Source organism: Hordeum vulgare, chromosome 4H, assembly GCF_904849725.1.
Source record: "Hordeum vulgare subsp. vulgare chromosome 4H, MorexV3_pseudomolecules_assembly, whole genome shotgun sequence".
NCBI classification, from domain to species: domain Eukaryota; kingdom Viridiplantae; phylum Streptophyta; class Magnoliopsida; order Poales; family Poaceae; genus Hordeum; species Hordeum vulgare.
Genome location: NC_058521.1, coordinates 42,791,048 through 42,806,903, shown reverse-complemented (window position 1 = coordinate 42,806,903; position 15,856 = coordinate 42,791,048). Strand labels below are relative to the sequence as shown.

Genomic DNA, 15,856 nt, shown 5'->3' with positions numbered 1-15,856 from the left:
AAACGGTGATGCAGCACAGGAGCACTAAGTATTTCCCTCAATTTGAGAACCAAGGTATCAATCCAGTAGGAGAATCGCGTCAAGTCCATAGTACCTGCGCAAACACAAACGAGCTTGCACCCAATGCTATAAAGGGGTTGTCAATCCCTTCAAGATTGATCGCAAAGTGAGATATGAAGGCGGAAAGTGCAATGAAGTAAAAGTGTAGGGCTGAAAATATGGTGTGAAGTAGACCCGGGGGCCATAGTGTTCACTAGAGTCTTCTCTCAAAATAGCAAATAATATGGTGGGTGAACAAATTACGGTCGAGCAATTGATAGAACCGCGCAAAGTCATGACGATATCTAAGGCAGTGATCATACATATAGGCATCACGTCCGAGACAAGTAGACCGATACTTTCTGCATCTACTAGTATTACTCCACAAATCGACCACTATCCAGCATGCATCTAGTGTATTGAGTTCATGACGAACAGAGTAACGCCTTAAGCAAGATGATATGATGTAGAGGGATAAACTCAAACGAATGATGAAAACCCCATCTTTTTACCCTTGATGGCAACAACACGATGCGTGCCTCGCTGCCCCTTCTGTCACTGGGAGAGGTCACCGCACGATATGAACCCAAAACCAAGCACTTCTCCCATTGCAAGAATCATAGGTCAAGTTAGCCAAGCAAAACCCACAACTCGAAGAGAATTACAAGGATATGAAATCATGCATATAAGAGATCAGAAGAAACTCAAATAAGATTCATAGATAATCTGATCATAATTCCACAATTCATAGGATCTCGACAAACACACTGCAAAAGAAGATTACATCGGATAGATCTCCATGAAGATCATGGAGAACTTTGTATTGAAGATCCAAGAGAGAGAAGAAGCCATCTAGCTACTAGCTATGGACCCGAAGGTCTATGGTGAACTACTCACGCATCATCTGAGAGGTCATGGTGTTGATGAAGAAGCCCTCCGTATCTGAATCCCCCTCCGGCAGGGCACCAGAACGTGCCCCAGATGGGATATTGCGAAGACAGAAGCTTGCGGCGGCGGAAAAGTATTTTCGTGGATCTCTCGCGCAGTTTTGGAATTTTTTCTGAATTTATAGGCGGAAGAGGTAGGGCAGACGAGCCACAGGGGGCCCACAAGCCTGCTAGGCGCGGCCCCCCTCGCCGCGCCTAGGGGGCTTGTGGGGTCCCCTGCTAGCCCCTGCCTTGGTTCTCAAGTCTGGTGCGCATCTTCTGTTTCGGAAAAAATCTTTTCGGAAGTTTTATTCCGTTTGGACACCGTTTAAAATCCTCCTTTGAAAAGGGACAAAAACACGGGAAAAATAGGAACCGGCACTTGGCACTGAGTTAATAAGTTAGTCCCAAAAAATATATATAAGGCATACAAAACATACAAAGTTTGACAAGATAATAGCATGAAACCATAAAAAATTATAGATACGTTGGAGACGTATCAGGTGCGCATTGCCATTTGATTGTCGGTTCAAAGAGTCAACCGCAGGGCCATAAGCTCTTCCATGCTGTCGACTTCTTTCTGGCACCGCGGGACTTCGCGTCGTGCTTGTGCACCGTCTCCCGTTGCTCTCTGACACGAGAGGGCGGAAGCGGGAGCGGATGACCTTGTCGTCATTGCGGCGCTTATGACTGACGACCCGGACGCATCCGACTGGCCCCTTGCCGCACTCGAACCACCTGCGTCGGCCAAAACCGTCGCCGCCTCCACGCCCTGCACCTGTGGGAGCCATCGTCGGAGAGATTCGATGGTCGGAGGGAAGGAGATTTGTCGCCGGAAGGGAGGATTTCGCGCCAGAGAGGGCTACGGGATTTGCGGGACAGGAACCCGAAATCCCTCTGTCGCCCAAATACATGGAGGACCCGGGGGCGATTTATGAGCCTCCCACAAAAAAATCACGGGTCGGGCCGTGTTTAGAGGATCTGCAGGCCATTTTTTGGGTCGTCCTGTATTAGAGATGCTCTTAACACCCTTTCTTAATCACAACTTTGTCAAAGTTTAAATTATGCTTGCATTCTTCAATGGTTCATGTGGGCAATGATTTTGTGAAGCCATATGTAAACTTATCTCTGGAATGCGCAAAACGAATTTTCAATTGTCGTTTTGCCACTCTTTCTTCTGATAAACTGAAAGTCTATTTTGACATATATTTTTCTTGCGTGAAATATAGGATTGACATATAGTACATGGCACCAAGATTATGACACCATATGCATGGAGCCTTAGTGTTCTTCACACCAAACTCCTTCAACATGAACTGTATCCAAATAATTTCTCCTATAGCATTTGAAAGTGCCTTGTATAAGGTTGTATAAGTATAGTATAAATACACATAAATGAAATATAAAAATCTAGTAGTAGCGTGGTGCTAACACAGCTCTGCTGGTAATGCAAATAGTAATAGCGCGAAGAAGGACCCGTGCTACTCTTAACTAGTTAGCTGTTGCGCGCTAGTAGTAACACGGACACCCATGCTACCGTTATGCCTACCCCGCGTCACTACTAGACTTTTTCCTAGTAGTGGCCGAGCGAAAGTTGTTGTGGAAAAGGAGGACGGGGCTAGGAGTGGCAACAAAATGTGTTTCTTTCTAGCAGGCCGTGCATGAGATCGTGCGTGAATCGGATCATATGAGAAGGGGGGAGGACACCAATGATGAAGCGTGACGAGCAATCAAGAGAGTGCTAATTTCAAAATAAAAGGAAATTTTGCAAAAAGAAAAGATGCTGCTCATCACGGTCTCACAACATAAACTGAAAAAGAATATATATCTTACATACATATATCTATATAGCTTGTTCACACATAGAATGGCGTTTTGGCTCCCGGGAGCCATGGAGGCCGAAATATTTGAAAAATTCAAAATTTAAAAAATTTAGTTCCAAAAAATCTGGAAAAAATATACAACTAAACAAGGATATGATTCGTGTGCGTGTAAAATTTCAGATTGAAATATTTTGAAACGTGATCTGTACAAAAAGACAAATTCATGGTTTGAAATGATGAATAGTAACATGTGTTAAAAGGTTTCAGATTTGTCTTTTTTGCACAACCCTCATTTCAACGTATTTTATTCTGAAAATTTACACACTTGTGTATTATACCTTCATCTATCTATGTATTTTTTTTCAGAATTTTTTGAAATATTAAAATATGATTTTTTATTAAATTTGAAGTTTGAATTTAAAGGCCTCCAGTGAGCTCGGGAGCCAAAAGCAATATTCGGTTCACACATGCATATCTGGTATCCCTATACAGAACCATAAAATCATAAAAGACAACGAGTTGACCAAAAGAACTACTTCACAACACAACAAAGGATTTTTTTTACAGTATTGTAATTGGGGGTCGTGGCCCCCTTTGGCTCTAAAGAGGCTCCTCCAGTGAGGACAGGTAGGTCAGGTGACTGGTTTTCTGAGTTCTTGTTGTGTACTTTCTCTGTTTTTAAATATAAGTCTTTTTATATGTTTCATTAAAAAACTATATACGGATGTATATAGATATATTTTAGAGTGTAGATTTATTTATTTTGCTCCGTATGTAGTTTATAGTGAAATTTTTAAAATATATATATTTAAAAACAGAGGAATTAGGTGAGAGTGGCCGAAAAAACGGTAATGAGAGTCGGAAACGGGAGGCAGGTATTTGCTTAAAAACACTAGGCAGCAAATGCGATCATGCGAGCGGTACGCATGTAGATTGGATGCACGTCAATACCACTTGTATTTTTTAATACAAGCTTCATCTATATTCTCTTTTAGAAATTGGCAACAACAGGTTATTTACAATGACGCTAGGAAAAAGAAAAGAGGACAGAATATATGAAATGAACGATCAAGTAGAGTAAGAGAAATTACTTTGTATAATGTGAAAGACAAGATATAAGGACAAAATAGGGGAATTTAGAGTCACAAAATTTATATTTCCGTGTTATACAAAATAGTTTGCACCTAATAGCCAATGCAATTTTCTGTTTTATACTAGGACCTTTCTAGGGAACTATTTCATCCAACAAGGCGTGTACGGAAAATATGCTTCAATACGTCCACGTTGGCCAGCAATATGATCGTAATCCTTTGGGCATAAGTTACCCAAGTCTTCAATCTTTAAGGTATTCAAATGGTATGCCAATCCTCTGCCCAAATTTCTGCTCAGAAAGACCATCTCTTTAAAAGGATGAATTCCAAGAATTGAAATACAACCGTAGCGACGCTTGTTGATCGTATCTTCTGTATCTAAGACATCATTATCAGAGTTCCATTCAAAATCCTCTTCTATTGTGATGGATTCATCGTGGTGCTCAATGTACTTTTCTTCATTGTAGTTAACATCTTCTAGAATCCATGGACCATTGTTTAAACATAGTGGGGGTAGATTGAGGACCCTATCATGCTCTAGGATCCACTCCCGATGTCCATGTGATTCATTAAGGACCCACACCTGCAACTTGCACCCGTTTTCAAGTAGTAAGGCATAATACACTCCCTTCTTCGATTTTCCAAGATAACAATCCGGGGAACTCTCTGATTCAAGACTTTTCGGTGGTTTAATGACATGATATGTGCCATCTGATAATGATAACCTACAAGAAATCATACCATTAGCTAACATGCTCGAAAATCAAATAAGTGAAAATGGACTACTAGAATGAAATATCCGGACTAATAATGATGTTTAAGAAGAGGGTAGTTACCTCACAACAAATTTTTTTTCGCAATGCACATATAATGCACCACACCAATAGACGGCGTGACGCTTATCCAATGAACCCTCTGTTGCCAAGTCAGCAACAATCCCCGCAGCCTCCCCTTGTCGAATGAATATCCTTTCCTCCCATTGCCCATTCAATGACGAAAAGACCCGCAGGGTCCATGAAGTAGGCGGCCATTCTGATTCTAACACCACAGGGTCAATCTCAACCACGGGTTCTTCAAATGGCTCTATGTCAAGCTCGATATACGGAATACGAGGTATCAAGAACACATGATAGTCCGAGGACACGCTAGGATCAAACACAAGATAGGAATCCTCAAAGAACCACTCCGGCCATAGGCTTTGGGGCGGTCGCGGTGGCAAGGGTTCCTCCCATCCTCTTACCGGGTTAGCCACCGTGTCGTAAAGCAAGACAAGACCGTTGCAGTGATCCTTCACACGGCAGGTGAGCCATTCGCCGACCCCAACCACCTTCATGGGCGAGGGGCGGGAGAAGAATTCCGAACATCCTAGCTCATTGAAGTTGATGAATATACCGGCCAATGAGTTCGGAAGGAAGATAGCGTGCAACGCAGGGTGGGCGTCGATGATGTCCCGCCATGTCTTGCAAATGCACCGAGATGTGGCGAGGCTGCGTGGATCGAGGCGGCCGAGGACACCCGCGAGCACGTCGTCAGGCAACAGTTTCGTGTGGTCTCTCTCTTGCTCCATCACTCGATCAATCTTATGCGTAGTCGCTAGGTTCTTTCTTTTAGGGAAGAAAGTTGTCAGGCACTCAGCTCTTTTTTTTTTTTGACAGCAATCAGGCACTCAGGCTTCTTCTGTTGGAAAGTTGCTAAGCTTATCGTGGACCGTGTGCTCTTATAACGGAGGGAGGCGATCCCTGCTGCTAGCGATTGTTTTCCGAGTCGGAGAGCCGCAATATTTTTCAGTTGTTGTGGAGGAGGCCCAGATGGAGTCAGACTAGGCCGTTAAACGGAGCCACGGAGAAATACTTGGGCCACCAAGACACGCGGTGGGCCGGATGCGAGAGCGAAGTCTAGGAGGAAGAAAAACCACCCGCACCCGTACGACCAGACAAGGCCCACCTTTTCTTCCCCTAAACCCAGAACCCGAAGAATGGCGCAGTGTCTCCGGGGCAAGGGCGGCGCCGCCGCCGTCGGGGAGGCGCTCCGCAAGGTGGCCCCGTGGCGGCGGGCGGCCTCGGCGTCGTACCACCACACGATCCAGGCGGTGCCGCGTGAGACGGCCGGCCCGCGCGCGGCGGCGCGCGAGCGCCGCAACGGCAACGTCCCGGCCGTGCTGCTCACCCTCGCCGGCCCCGGGCCCGGGGAAGGGGTCGCCCACCGGAAGCTCCTTACCACCGACAAGAAGCAGCTCGCGGAGATGCTGAAGCAGTCGCCCTACTTCCTCTCCACCCCGGTCCGCCTCCAGGTCCGCGCCGGCGAGCGATCCACCGCCGTCGTGCACTCTGGCACCGTGCTCCCCATCAAGGTATGCCAGCGTTTCTCTCCTTTACGGCTGAGATTGCGTCCATTAGTTGGGCACGCATGCAGGATCTGCGTCTTTGTGCTCCTTCCTGGCGGGGATGTTGTTCGCCCACCATATGTTCGATGAAATGCACATTAGGGTAATGCTGGTCGCAGTTTGCTGGTTTCGAAATGATAGGTAGTGAAAACCAGTGTGTACTTGATTGTACTTCCTTAGCAGAAATTGCTCGGACATGCCCAGCGAGTATATTTCATGTATTTGTCTTGTGATCACAGTGTAGTTCGATTTTGCAACGTATATTGTGGTAAGCTTTTAAAATTCCTTTCTAGCGTATTTGTTTCCTGCTCATAATGCATTTCTGTCTCGGGGAATCTCTAGTGGAGAACAGTTTTAAGCTTTTCCCAATTATGCGTGTAGAGCACCTTTTGGAGAAATTGGTTGGATCGGTTGTTAGTGGAGGTTTGTACCATTAATGCATTGTGGGTGATATTTGTGCTCTTGTGTATGCAGGTGCAGACAGATGAATCAACAGGGAATATATTGAACTTGGTGATGGTGGAAGCAGATGAAGGAACAATGCTGAAGGTGAATTTGCCCGTAGTGTTCAAGGGGGAGGATGTCTGCCCTGGGTTAAAGAAAGGTGCGACCCTTCGCTTTTCTATTTTTTGATAACATTCCTTTGGTATACTCAGTAGTGATGAACCGATGGTACCTACATTTAAACTGCCAAAACGTCCTACATTAGTAAACAGTTGGTGTAGAATGTAAGATGACATATCAACCGAGGCATGTGCATTTCTCATCAAAACTGAAATAGTTACAAAATAATTCAAGTTCTGGATTTGTCACAAGTCAAGGTTGTTTAAGTTGATCAAGTGTATAGAATAAAATATAGTAATATCTGGAACACCAAATTAGTCTCTTGAGATTCTTTTTGAAATATATTTTGATACTATTTGTATTTGAAGTTGTGGATCTTAGCACATTTTTCTATAGCGTCGGTCAAACTTAAGCAAGCTTGACTTAGAACAAACCTAGAACTTCAATTATTTTGGAAATGAGGGAGTACATGCCAAGAATAACCATCTTGGTAGCTAGATGCCAAATTACCACGCATGTGCTGATCATATTAGTTATAATAGTAAGCACTTGGTGTGCATATAGAATTTAATCATATTTTATATAGCAACATAACCAGTTAAAGCTCAATTTGGCCATATTCAGCTTAATTCAAATGGTTTATTTCCTATTGCCCTAACATATACTCCCTCCGTTCCTAAATATAAGTCCTTTTAGAGATTCCACTACGGACTAGATACGAAGCAAAATGAGTGAATCTACACTCTAAAGTATGTCTATATACATCCGTATGTAGTTCATAATGAAATCTCTAAAAAGACTTATATTTAGGAATGGAGGGAGTATGTGTTTAAACCACTATTCAATGTTAAGTTCTTGAGTATGGATAAGTACAATTGTCTTATATCCTGTAATCTCCATATTTATTTAGTTTGTTGAGATGTTTGCCTATAAATGCTGAATTAGTCTCTCATCTGAATAGATATTCTTTAGGACATTGAGACAGTTCAGTCCACGCGTTTGTGACCTTAAGGACATTGTTATGGAGCATGTATTGTTGAAAATCAGAAAAATATTGTGGCATTGAGTTACTTTGATGAAAATTCTGTTAATATCATTACCAGTTGAAAAATCTGGATAATTTCTAAAGTTTGATTTGACATTTTTTAAATATAAATGGATCGATTTCTGGATATAAACAGACGATGTCTTTGTAATTACGGTTAGTGAGAAATGACTATGGAAGTTCCATAATAACTACTCCCTCCGTCCCACTATATAAGACGTCGTTGCAAGCTGTCTTATATTGTGGGACAGAGGGAGTATCATTTTCCCTGGGCATTCCAGTAAATGAATGTTGAACAGCCTGAAAGTTCCATAACAATGTATTACTATGTGTAGGCACTGTAATAAGTAATAAGAGCAACTCCAACGGGCCGACCCAAACGGACGGCGATTTTGTCCGCTTTTCGTCCGTTTGGGTCGTCCGCCGGCCTGTCCGTGTCCGTTTTTTTAAATGGGTCAGCACATGCACCCAACGGGAAGCAAGTGGGCAGCAGCACTGTGGCAATATAATAATGGGAGAAAGGTGGATGGGGGTGGGCCAGTGAATTAAATAAGCAGGCAGAGGTGGCTGGGTGGCTGTGTGACAAGTGGGTCAGGCCGGCCACATGCAGACACCGAGAGGGCGTGCGCGCGGACGCGAACCCATTTCAGTCCCAAATTTGAGCCGGAAATGGGTCGGCGCAGACGTGTTTTAGCAATGGGTCCGTACGTTGGGCCATCACTTTTGTCCGCGCGGACCCAAATGGACGGCCGCGGACGAAGTGGGTCGCCCTATTGGAGTTGCTCTAACACAGTATGTTTTGGGGATTTCCATTCTTTACAAAGGGCACATGTGTTCTCTTATCATTTAGTACTAGGCATCAACAGTGGGTATGTGGTCCTGACCTGGCACTGTATTGAAACCTCTGATCTAAGGAAACAACCATCACTTTGGTACTTGTGCAATGATAAATCACATTCAACATGTGTTTCCAATTCGAAAAGTGTGGCCAGTTTAAGAGAGCAGCAGGTTTCTACTCAACTTCCACTGGCCTAAATACCAACTTCAATTATCTCATATTGCTTCAAAAGCCAATAAGCTGATATTTTGAATTGCAAAAAAAAAAAAAAAAAAAAAAAAAAAACCAGCTTGGTACTTGTCTTACAGTCGTTAGGAATTTGGCTTGAAGTACCGATAGAAACCAGTACATTAGCAACCTGGTTATGATTTTATAAGCTTATTACAGCGACTTACACTTATGCTCAAAGATCTCCTGCCAAACTGACAGTGGTTGAAGGAAACATGCCAGCACTCCTTTTGTTGTAGATCGACTTATCTAGCTCTTGCCTTGGTGTTCTTTGATGTACTTTTGTCTTGATGGAACTATTCTATTGCTGACCTAACTCTCAAATTCGATCAAAAAAGCAGGTGGGTTCTTGCAGAAAATCAGGACCAGTTTGGTGTATCTCTGCCCGGCCGAGCACATCCCTCCAAAAATCGAGGTGGACCTCACAAATGTTGACATTGGGGATAGAGTGTTAATGCAGGACATCCCCGTCCATCCATCGCTCAAGTTACTGAGTAAAAACGAGACGATGCCCGTCTGTAAGGTCCTGTCCTCCAAGCCAGCCGAGTAGGAACGCCGTGCCGTGCGACCGTCTAGAGCTGGACACACCTACCTACAATAGGTGGTACATCGGCCTGAAAATTTAATCCCTCTATCTGCTTTGCCTTTTGGTACCTAGTTGCTATGCTCCAGTTTGCTCATAGTAGATTCAAACAAGTTTATTGTGTTCAAGATACGATCAATCTCGGCTGTAATGTCATCATGAAATAATATATCCTGGTTTTTTCGGCTCTGGGACAATACTAGGCGACATTCTTGTAGGTTTTAATTTTTCTTAACCGCTAGAATGGTAGGGCTGGCTCATTGGTGCCCTCTTGCTGCTGCCAATCATGGCTGCTGCAGACAGCTCTGCGTGATAATCAACCTTTGCGCGTCTGCACGTATTGAATGCTTGAGCAACTGCATGGAGAAGATGATGAGCACAGCAGGCAAGCCCATGGCGGTGTCATGGAATCATTGGTGGCTGCGGTTGTTTCTTCTTTGCCTGTACGGGCGACTTTTCGAATTTATCTGGTCCTGGGTGGCATTCGGATTGGCCATGGGCTGGGTTTGGTCACCCAGCAGGCCAGGTGCTTCACGCCCCGTGTGTGCGGTGTGGGATCTACAGTCTCCGACCCCTATTCCGCGCTCTGCGTTCTGGGCCTGCTGCCATTTGGACCACTCACCACTGCGTTGTATGATCATGCCGAGGGCCGAGTCTCCTTCCCAGGTCTGCTGCCATTTGGTCATGCTAAAAAATATAGCTAGCCGTTCGGGACAGACAATGCACTGAATTTGCGTTACACGAGTAGGCTGGACCCTTTACCGCAATTTCCGTGCTTCTCACGGGGAATCGGATCGTTTGGCGTGAGGTTCTTGGAGCGAGTTTCAGACAATCAGAATCAGGTAGGTCTCTTGGAATCAGATCTCAGATGGATGGCGTCGAAAGCAAGGCAGAGAAAGGGAAAGCACGCTGGCTTTGTCTTTGTTTTTGGACGAGTGAGTCCAATGATTGACGCGGCACTGAAATCTCCAAGGAAGGCTTGGAATTTACCATCCGTCCATGCGTTCCATTCCACACGACTACGAGATCTCGACACCACGCAACGCATGCATGCATGCAGTCAGGCAGGACAACGGGGGGCGAAGAGATCGAGCGAGACAATTCCGACTGAGGCCGCCTCGGCGGCCGCGCAAGGGGCGGTAAGGGTAGCTCGCAATAACTCCAAGCCGCTGGCTGCCATGGCCGAGGGAGGAGGAGGACCAGGTGAGGTGCGTGCATGCAGCAACCCACAATGCGTTCAGGCGCATCAGGGGTCCCCGGCCCGGCTCTGTCACCTTAGGTTGACAGGTAGGGACATCCGCGTAGTCCGGCATTCAAGATTCATCGGATTGCTTGCTCTCCTCCAGCGCAGCGGGCGTACGTGGGGCGAGGAATTCCTTTCCTCCTCCCCCCCTGGATTTGTTTGCCGGTCGGTCGGTCGAGCGACCCGCACCGGCACCGGCACCGGCACCGCCCACGTCGGACGGTCGGATCGGAGCTTCGGGGTGAGATCGGGAGGGCGGTGGCCGGGCCGGTTGGCCCCTCCGCCTCCCGTCCGGTGCAATGCAGAGCTGTCTGGGTGAGTTCGGAAACAAACTTGGGCAAGGGAGGGGCGTGCAGTGAAAAGACTGAAGACGTACGGTGTGTGGATCCCGCCGGAACGACTGGACGGTGGCCGGACCACGCGCCGGAGACGGCCAACCTACTCCGTAGCTCGTAGCCCTAGCCGTGCCAATTCATTTCTCGGGTTTGCTACGAGCACATCTTCACTTCTTTACTCACTGCGCATCATGCATGTATCATCGCCAAACGGCGAGCCGGCCACTCGCACATGCATCTCTAGACGTAAAATTTGCATCCATGTCCATAGATCCATCTAAAACAACTACACTGGAACGAGCCTAAGGCGCTCATTGAAGCCAGGCAAATCTTATTGTAGTAGACAGTCGAAAAATCGTTGCACTAAGACCCCAAAGAACCAACGCACCAGACCAACAACTGCATAGATGAAGAGGGACATAGATCGAAATGATCCAACCTGTAGACACGCATGAACACAGACAAACAAAGACAAGATCCACTGTAGACAAGCACCGATCGTATCTCATGAGATCCGCGGGAGATACACCTTCAAATGACATCCGACGATGCAAGAAGTACCACCATGACCGTGAGTAGACAGGAAGAACCTTATTTCATCTTCAGAAAGTTGTCGCAGTCCCGCCTTCTTGAACAAAACACAAAACATAAATGGACTAAAAAACACCTTAAAACGAAGCATGCGCCCTTCAGCCAGCTGGGGCGGGGATTTACCGTGCCTTCATAGCTCTAAGGTCACATGTGACAAGGCAGATCAATGATCAATGGCGGTGCCAGCACGAGATGGGAAAATCTTAAATGTTTGCGTGTCTTTTTTTCCTGAGGAACGTGGCTTGGAATTGTACATTAAGTAGCACATATCCTTACAAAACATTTTTATATAAAATGAAAAATATATTCAATTTTTTATGATGACGAAGTCTCATTCCTCCAGTATTCACTCACTATGTCCGTGAATCTCAATGCCGGCCTCCTAGCCTCTATCTTAACGGATCAACCTTGTTGAAGTCTATAAATTTTCAGAAACAACAATTCAAAAATAGTGTATGCAGATCAGAGGGCGTCGTCGGAGACAAAAAGTGCCGGAGAAGGCATGTAGAATGCTCAGGTTTAGCTAGCTAGGAAAAAAATCTAACATACTCCCTTTCTAAATAAATATAAAAACGTTTATATCATTAAAATAATGATCTAAACACTCTTATATTTCTTTACGGAAGGAGTACTCTTTAACTAGGATGAGGCAGGCCAATCCTCGTGGGTTGAATATTAAAGCCGAAGAAACAATACACATAGCGCCACCAAGACAAACCTATAGAAGAAAAAGACACTCGATGAACCAAATCTGAAGACGAATCTTCACATCTCATTTAGTTTTAGGATTCTTCTTCTCGTGAGCCATTTGTGCCATGCATGAAGTGTTTGAGCTGTTGGAGCAAAAGCCAGCATGAAGATACCTTATTCCAGGCCAACGATAATGATGCTATAGGGATAGGCGAGGTGAAGAGGAGTGAGAAGTTTTGGTGGACGGAGGCATTGGAGGACTTTATCTCAAAAGATTTAACAAAGATATTTCTATGTTAAAAAAACTCGAAAATAAATATGTGAAAACTTATACATATTTGGAGTGGATCTGTAAAATTTCGTCCAAAATATTTATTTTTCGCAAGCCGCACAAAAATAACAAAATCCTGGCCCAAGAACAACAAAAAGGGCCCATTTTCATTTGTGTTTTTGTTTTTTTATGTATACGTCACGTATGAAAGTATATTATTATGAACTTTTTTCTCAACGTATTATATATGTATTTGCGTATGTATAATTTTTTTGCCTTTTTTATGATGGAAAATATGTTTTTTTTTTAAAGTCCACTCTTATGCCCGGGCTCCATCTGCACTTTTCGGGACCATGACCTTGTTCCAGGCCAGTGGAGGAGCTAGACGAAGATGTCAGGGGGTAATTGCTACATCTTCTTGTAATTGCTACATCTTTATGTATACGTCACGTACCACGGCGGGTCCATTTTGTTTTTTGTTTTTTAAAACCCTATAATATTCTTTTAATGATTATATCAAGGCTGGGGGCCACGATCATCCCAAAGATACACATAGCTCCATCGTTGTTCCAGGCCGCCACCGACAATGATATAGTGTTTTTTTTGGAGGGAGTATGATGATACAGCTGATCTCATTAGTCGATCTTTTTTCTCATTCCATGCAAATGGAGCCGTGCAGCCCGCCGTGGTACGTGATACTGCCCCGCTGATACCACGCATATATGGCAATGCAAATTAATTGGTGCTGATAGTACTGTGCCGCCGAATGCGTTGATTGCGCCAGCCTTTTCATGCTTCCGAGCTCTGAGGATTTCTGCACGTACGTACGACCACGCCACGGCGCTACAACGGGTCAAGCCAACCCACATCAGTAACAGCCAGCTAGCTGAAGGCTTTACATGCATGGGGGCACCTGATTTAATTTGGTTGCACGTACACACTCATACACACACCCACCCGAAATGGATAAATAAAATATATCTCTTCATTGGTCGGCACACAAGATGGTTTAGATCAAGTTAAGCTTGCACACATGCATGCCCCGTACGGCCGCGAGATCTCAGAGATGTGCATGCATTGAGTAGATCTAGTTGCTTTTAGTGTGGGATCATTAGACAACCAAACATGCCACATGAGATATCTTTAAATTCATATATATTTATTTTTATTCATTTTGCGACAAGTAATTTCGCATGGAGGAGTATTAGTTAAGAAAACTATGACTGGGTTGGGGACAAATGAGAACTCATCCCTAGCTGTTAGAAATGCATTAACTTCAATGCGATGCACACATCATGTTGACCAGATAGTCGTCTTTCGCTTCGTTTTATAGATTAAACCTAACGAAACCCGCACATTATAGATGAGGAGCAAGGGACAAGGCCCTAAATGAAAGTACACAACACAGGGACGGAAAACATGAAGGGGAGACGTTGCTCGGCACCGACAAAGTTAATGTCCACTGAAGCACCGGTTGATCTAGGTATAGGCGAATACAATACCTATAGGTGGAAGAAAGCAAATTCATGAGGAAGGCCTTATTATGCATTGAAAAGGGTGAATCTCGTCGTGGTACCATCCATCCGTCGTCGAGGAGGGCCTCGCCCTAGAACGAAGGACGCGATCCATGAGATGAAAGAAAGCTCATAGGACACAAATGGCAACTGGAAATGAGACCATCAAGGAAGAAGCGACTCTCAATACGACCACCGTTACAATCCATACCACGCCATGAGAACCACCAACAGCATACAGGAACCATACACCCACACGACGACTCGCAGAAGAGGCCAGGACTTCAGAAACAATACCAAAGTGCTTGGTCTAGAATATCAAACCAATGGTTTTCACCGAGAGCCAAAGGTGGTGGTTGTGTGTGGGGGGGGGGGGGGGGGCATGCACGGTGGCGCCTCAAATGAAGGGAACAACATTAATGTTATCGTCACAGGTATTGACGCCATCTAGCTTGACTATTTCCCGGGGTAATGAACACCTATGGTATGTGGTCTCACCAGCCACCACACATTGAGGGGGAGGGGGGAGGGGGTGGAGACGATGCCTAGATCTAGAATGTGCTTTTTGGTGACAACTTGTGATGTTGTATACCTTCTTGCCATCACGGCCGATATTGCATAACCATAATCGTGCAAAGTCACCGACCGCTAGGCCGGCGTTGCGTTGTACCCACCACCTAGACCCGTTGCTCCGGATTAGATGACCAACCACCTTGGTACTATGAATAAGCATGAAAATGATATGAACCTAGTTTGGCGGATGCAATGCCTAAAGTAGGAAAATATTATTATATCCTTTTTACTACAATTATTTATAATCTTGTTATGCATGTATTCTTTAAAATAATTAATTAATGGTCCTAGATTCGCATATTGGACACTGTCGTAGGATGTGGATCGAACTATTATTTCCTTTTCCAGAGCTTTTGATTGGAGTGTATCACTTATAACATAGAGGTACGAGACCGACTAGATAACAGGATATACCTTACACTTCTCTACAAGTGTTTTTTTTAAAAGGCACTTACAATATTATCAATGCTAGCTGTTCCAAAACCCAAATGCAAGAGATGTGCTTGAGAGGGTTGAAGAGAATAGGTCATGCGTATTGGTGAATGATCACGGCTGGGTGGCCACGTGTGATGAAGGTGATCATATATACTACTCCCTCCATTTTTAAAAATAAATATATATATATATATATATATACATATATATATATATATATATATATTTAAAGATTTTGCTAGAAGACTATATATGAATGTATATAAACATACTTTAAAGTATAAACTTTAAAATGTAACATTATAGAGGGAGGGAGTAGCTAGGATCCGTAGGCTTTGGATTGTGGCGAAGAGGGGGGCACAGACTGACACACACACTCATGCCTGCGAAGCGTAACATTGGTTACACGTTGCATGGCCATGATTTCAGCAGCATGGCCTGCTAGCTAGAGATGTATGCATATATAGCCATCTAGACAGGTTAATTTGTATCTTTCTGAAAAAGGGAAATGGATCACCTATAGAATCATGGCATCCATAAGTTAACAGCCGTGCTAGATTATGGTAATGGTGGTGGAGTGGTCGAGTTCCCCAGTTTCTGTTTCTTTCCATAGAAAGGCATGAGGCTACGTACGCAACAGTACATATACTCCACACACAGCGTATTAAACTTGGTATATATATA

General features: G+C 44.5%; 1 protein-coding gene across 1 annotated transcript; it reads left to right on the top strand.

The window, feature by feature from the left end:
* Positions 1–5,810: 5,810 nt before the first annotated feature.
* On the top strand, positions 5,811–9,709 carry LOC123447794 (50S ribosomal protein L25). The gene is made up of 3 exons (XM_045124468.1): positions 5,811–6,229; positions 6,737–6,866; positions 9,279–9,709. The coding sequence occupies exons 1-3, from the start codon at positions 5,855–5,857 to the stop codon at positions 9,485–9,487; spliced, it is 714 nt and encodes a 237-aa protein (XP_044980403.1). The 5' UTR covers positions 5,811–5,854; the 3' UTR covers positions 9,488–9,709.
* Positions 9,710–15,856: the final 6,147 nt, after the last annotated feature.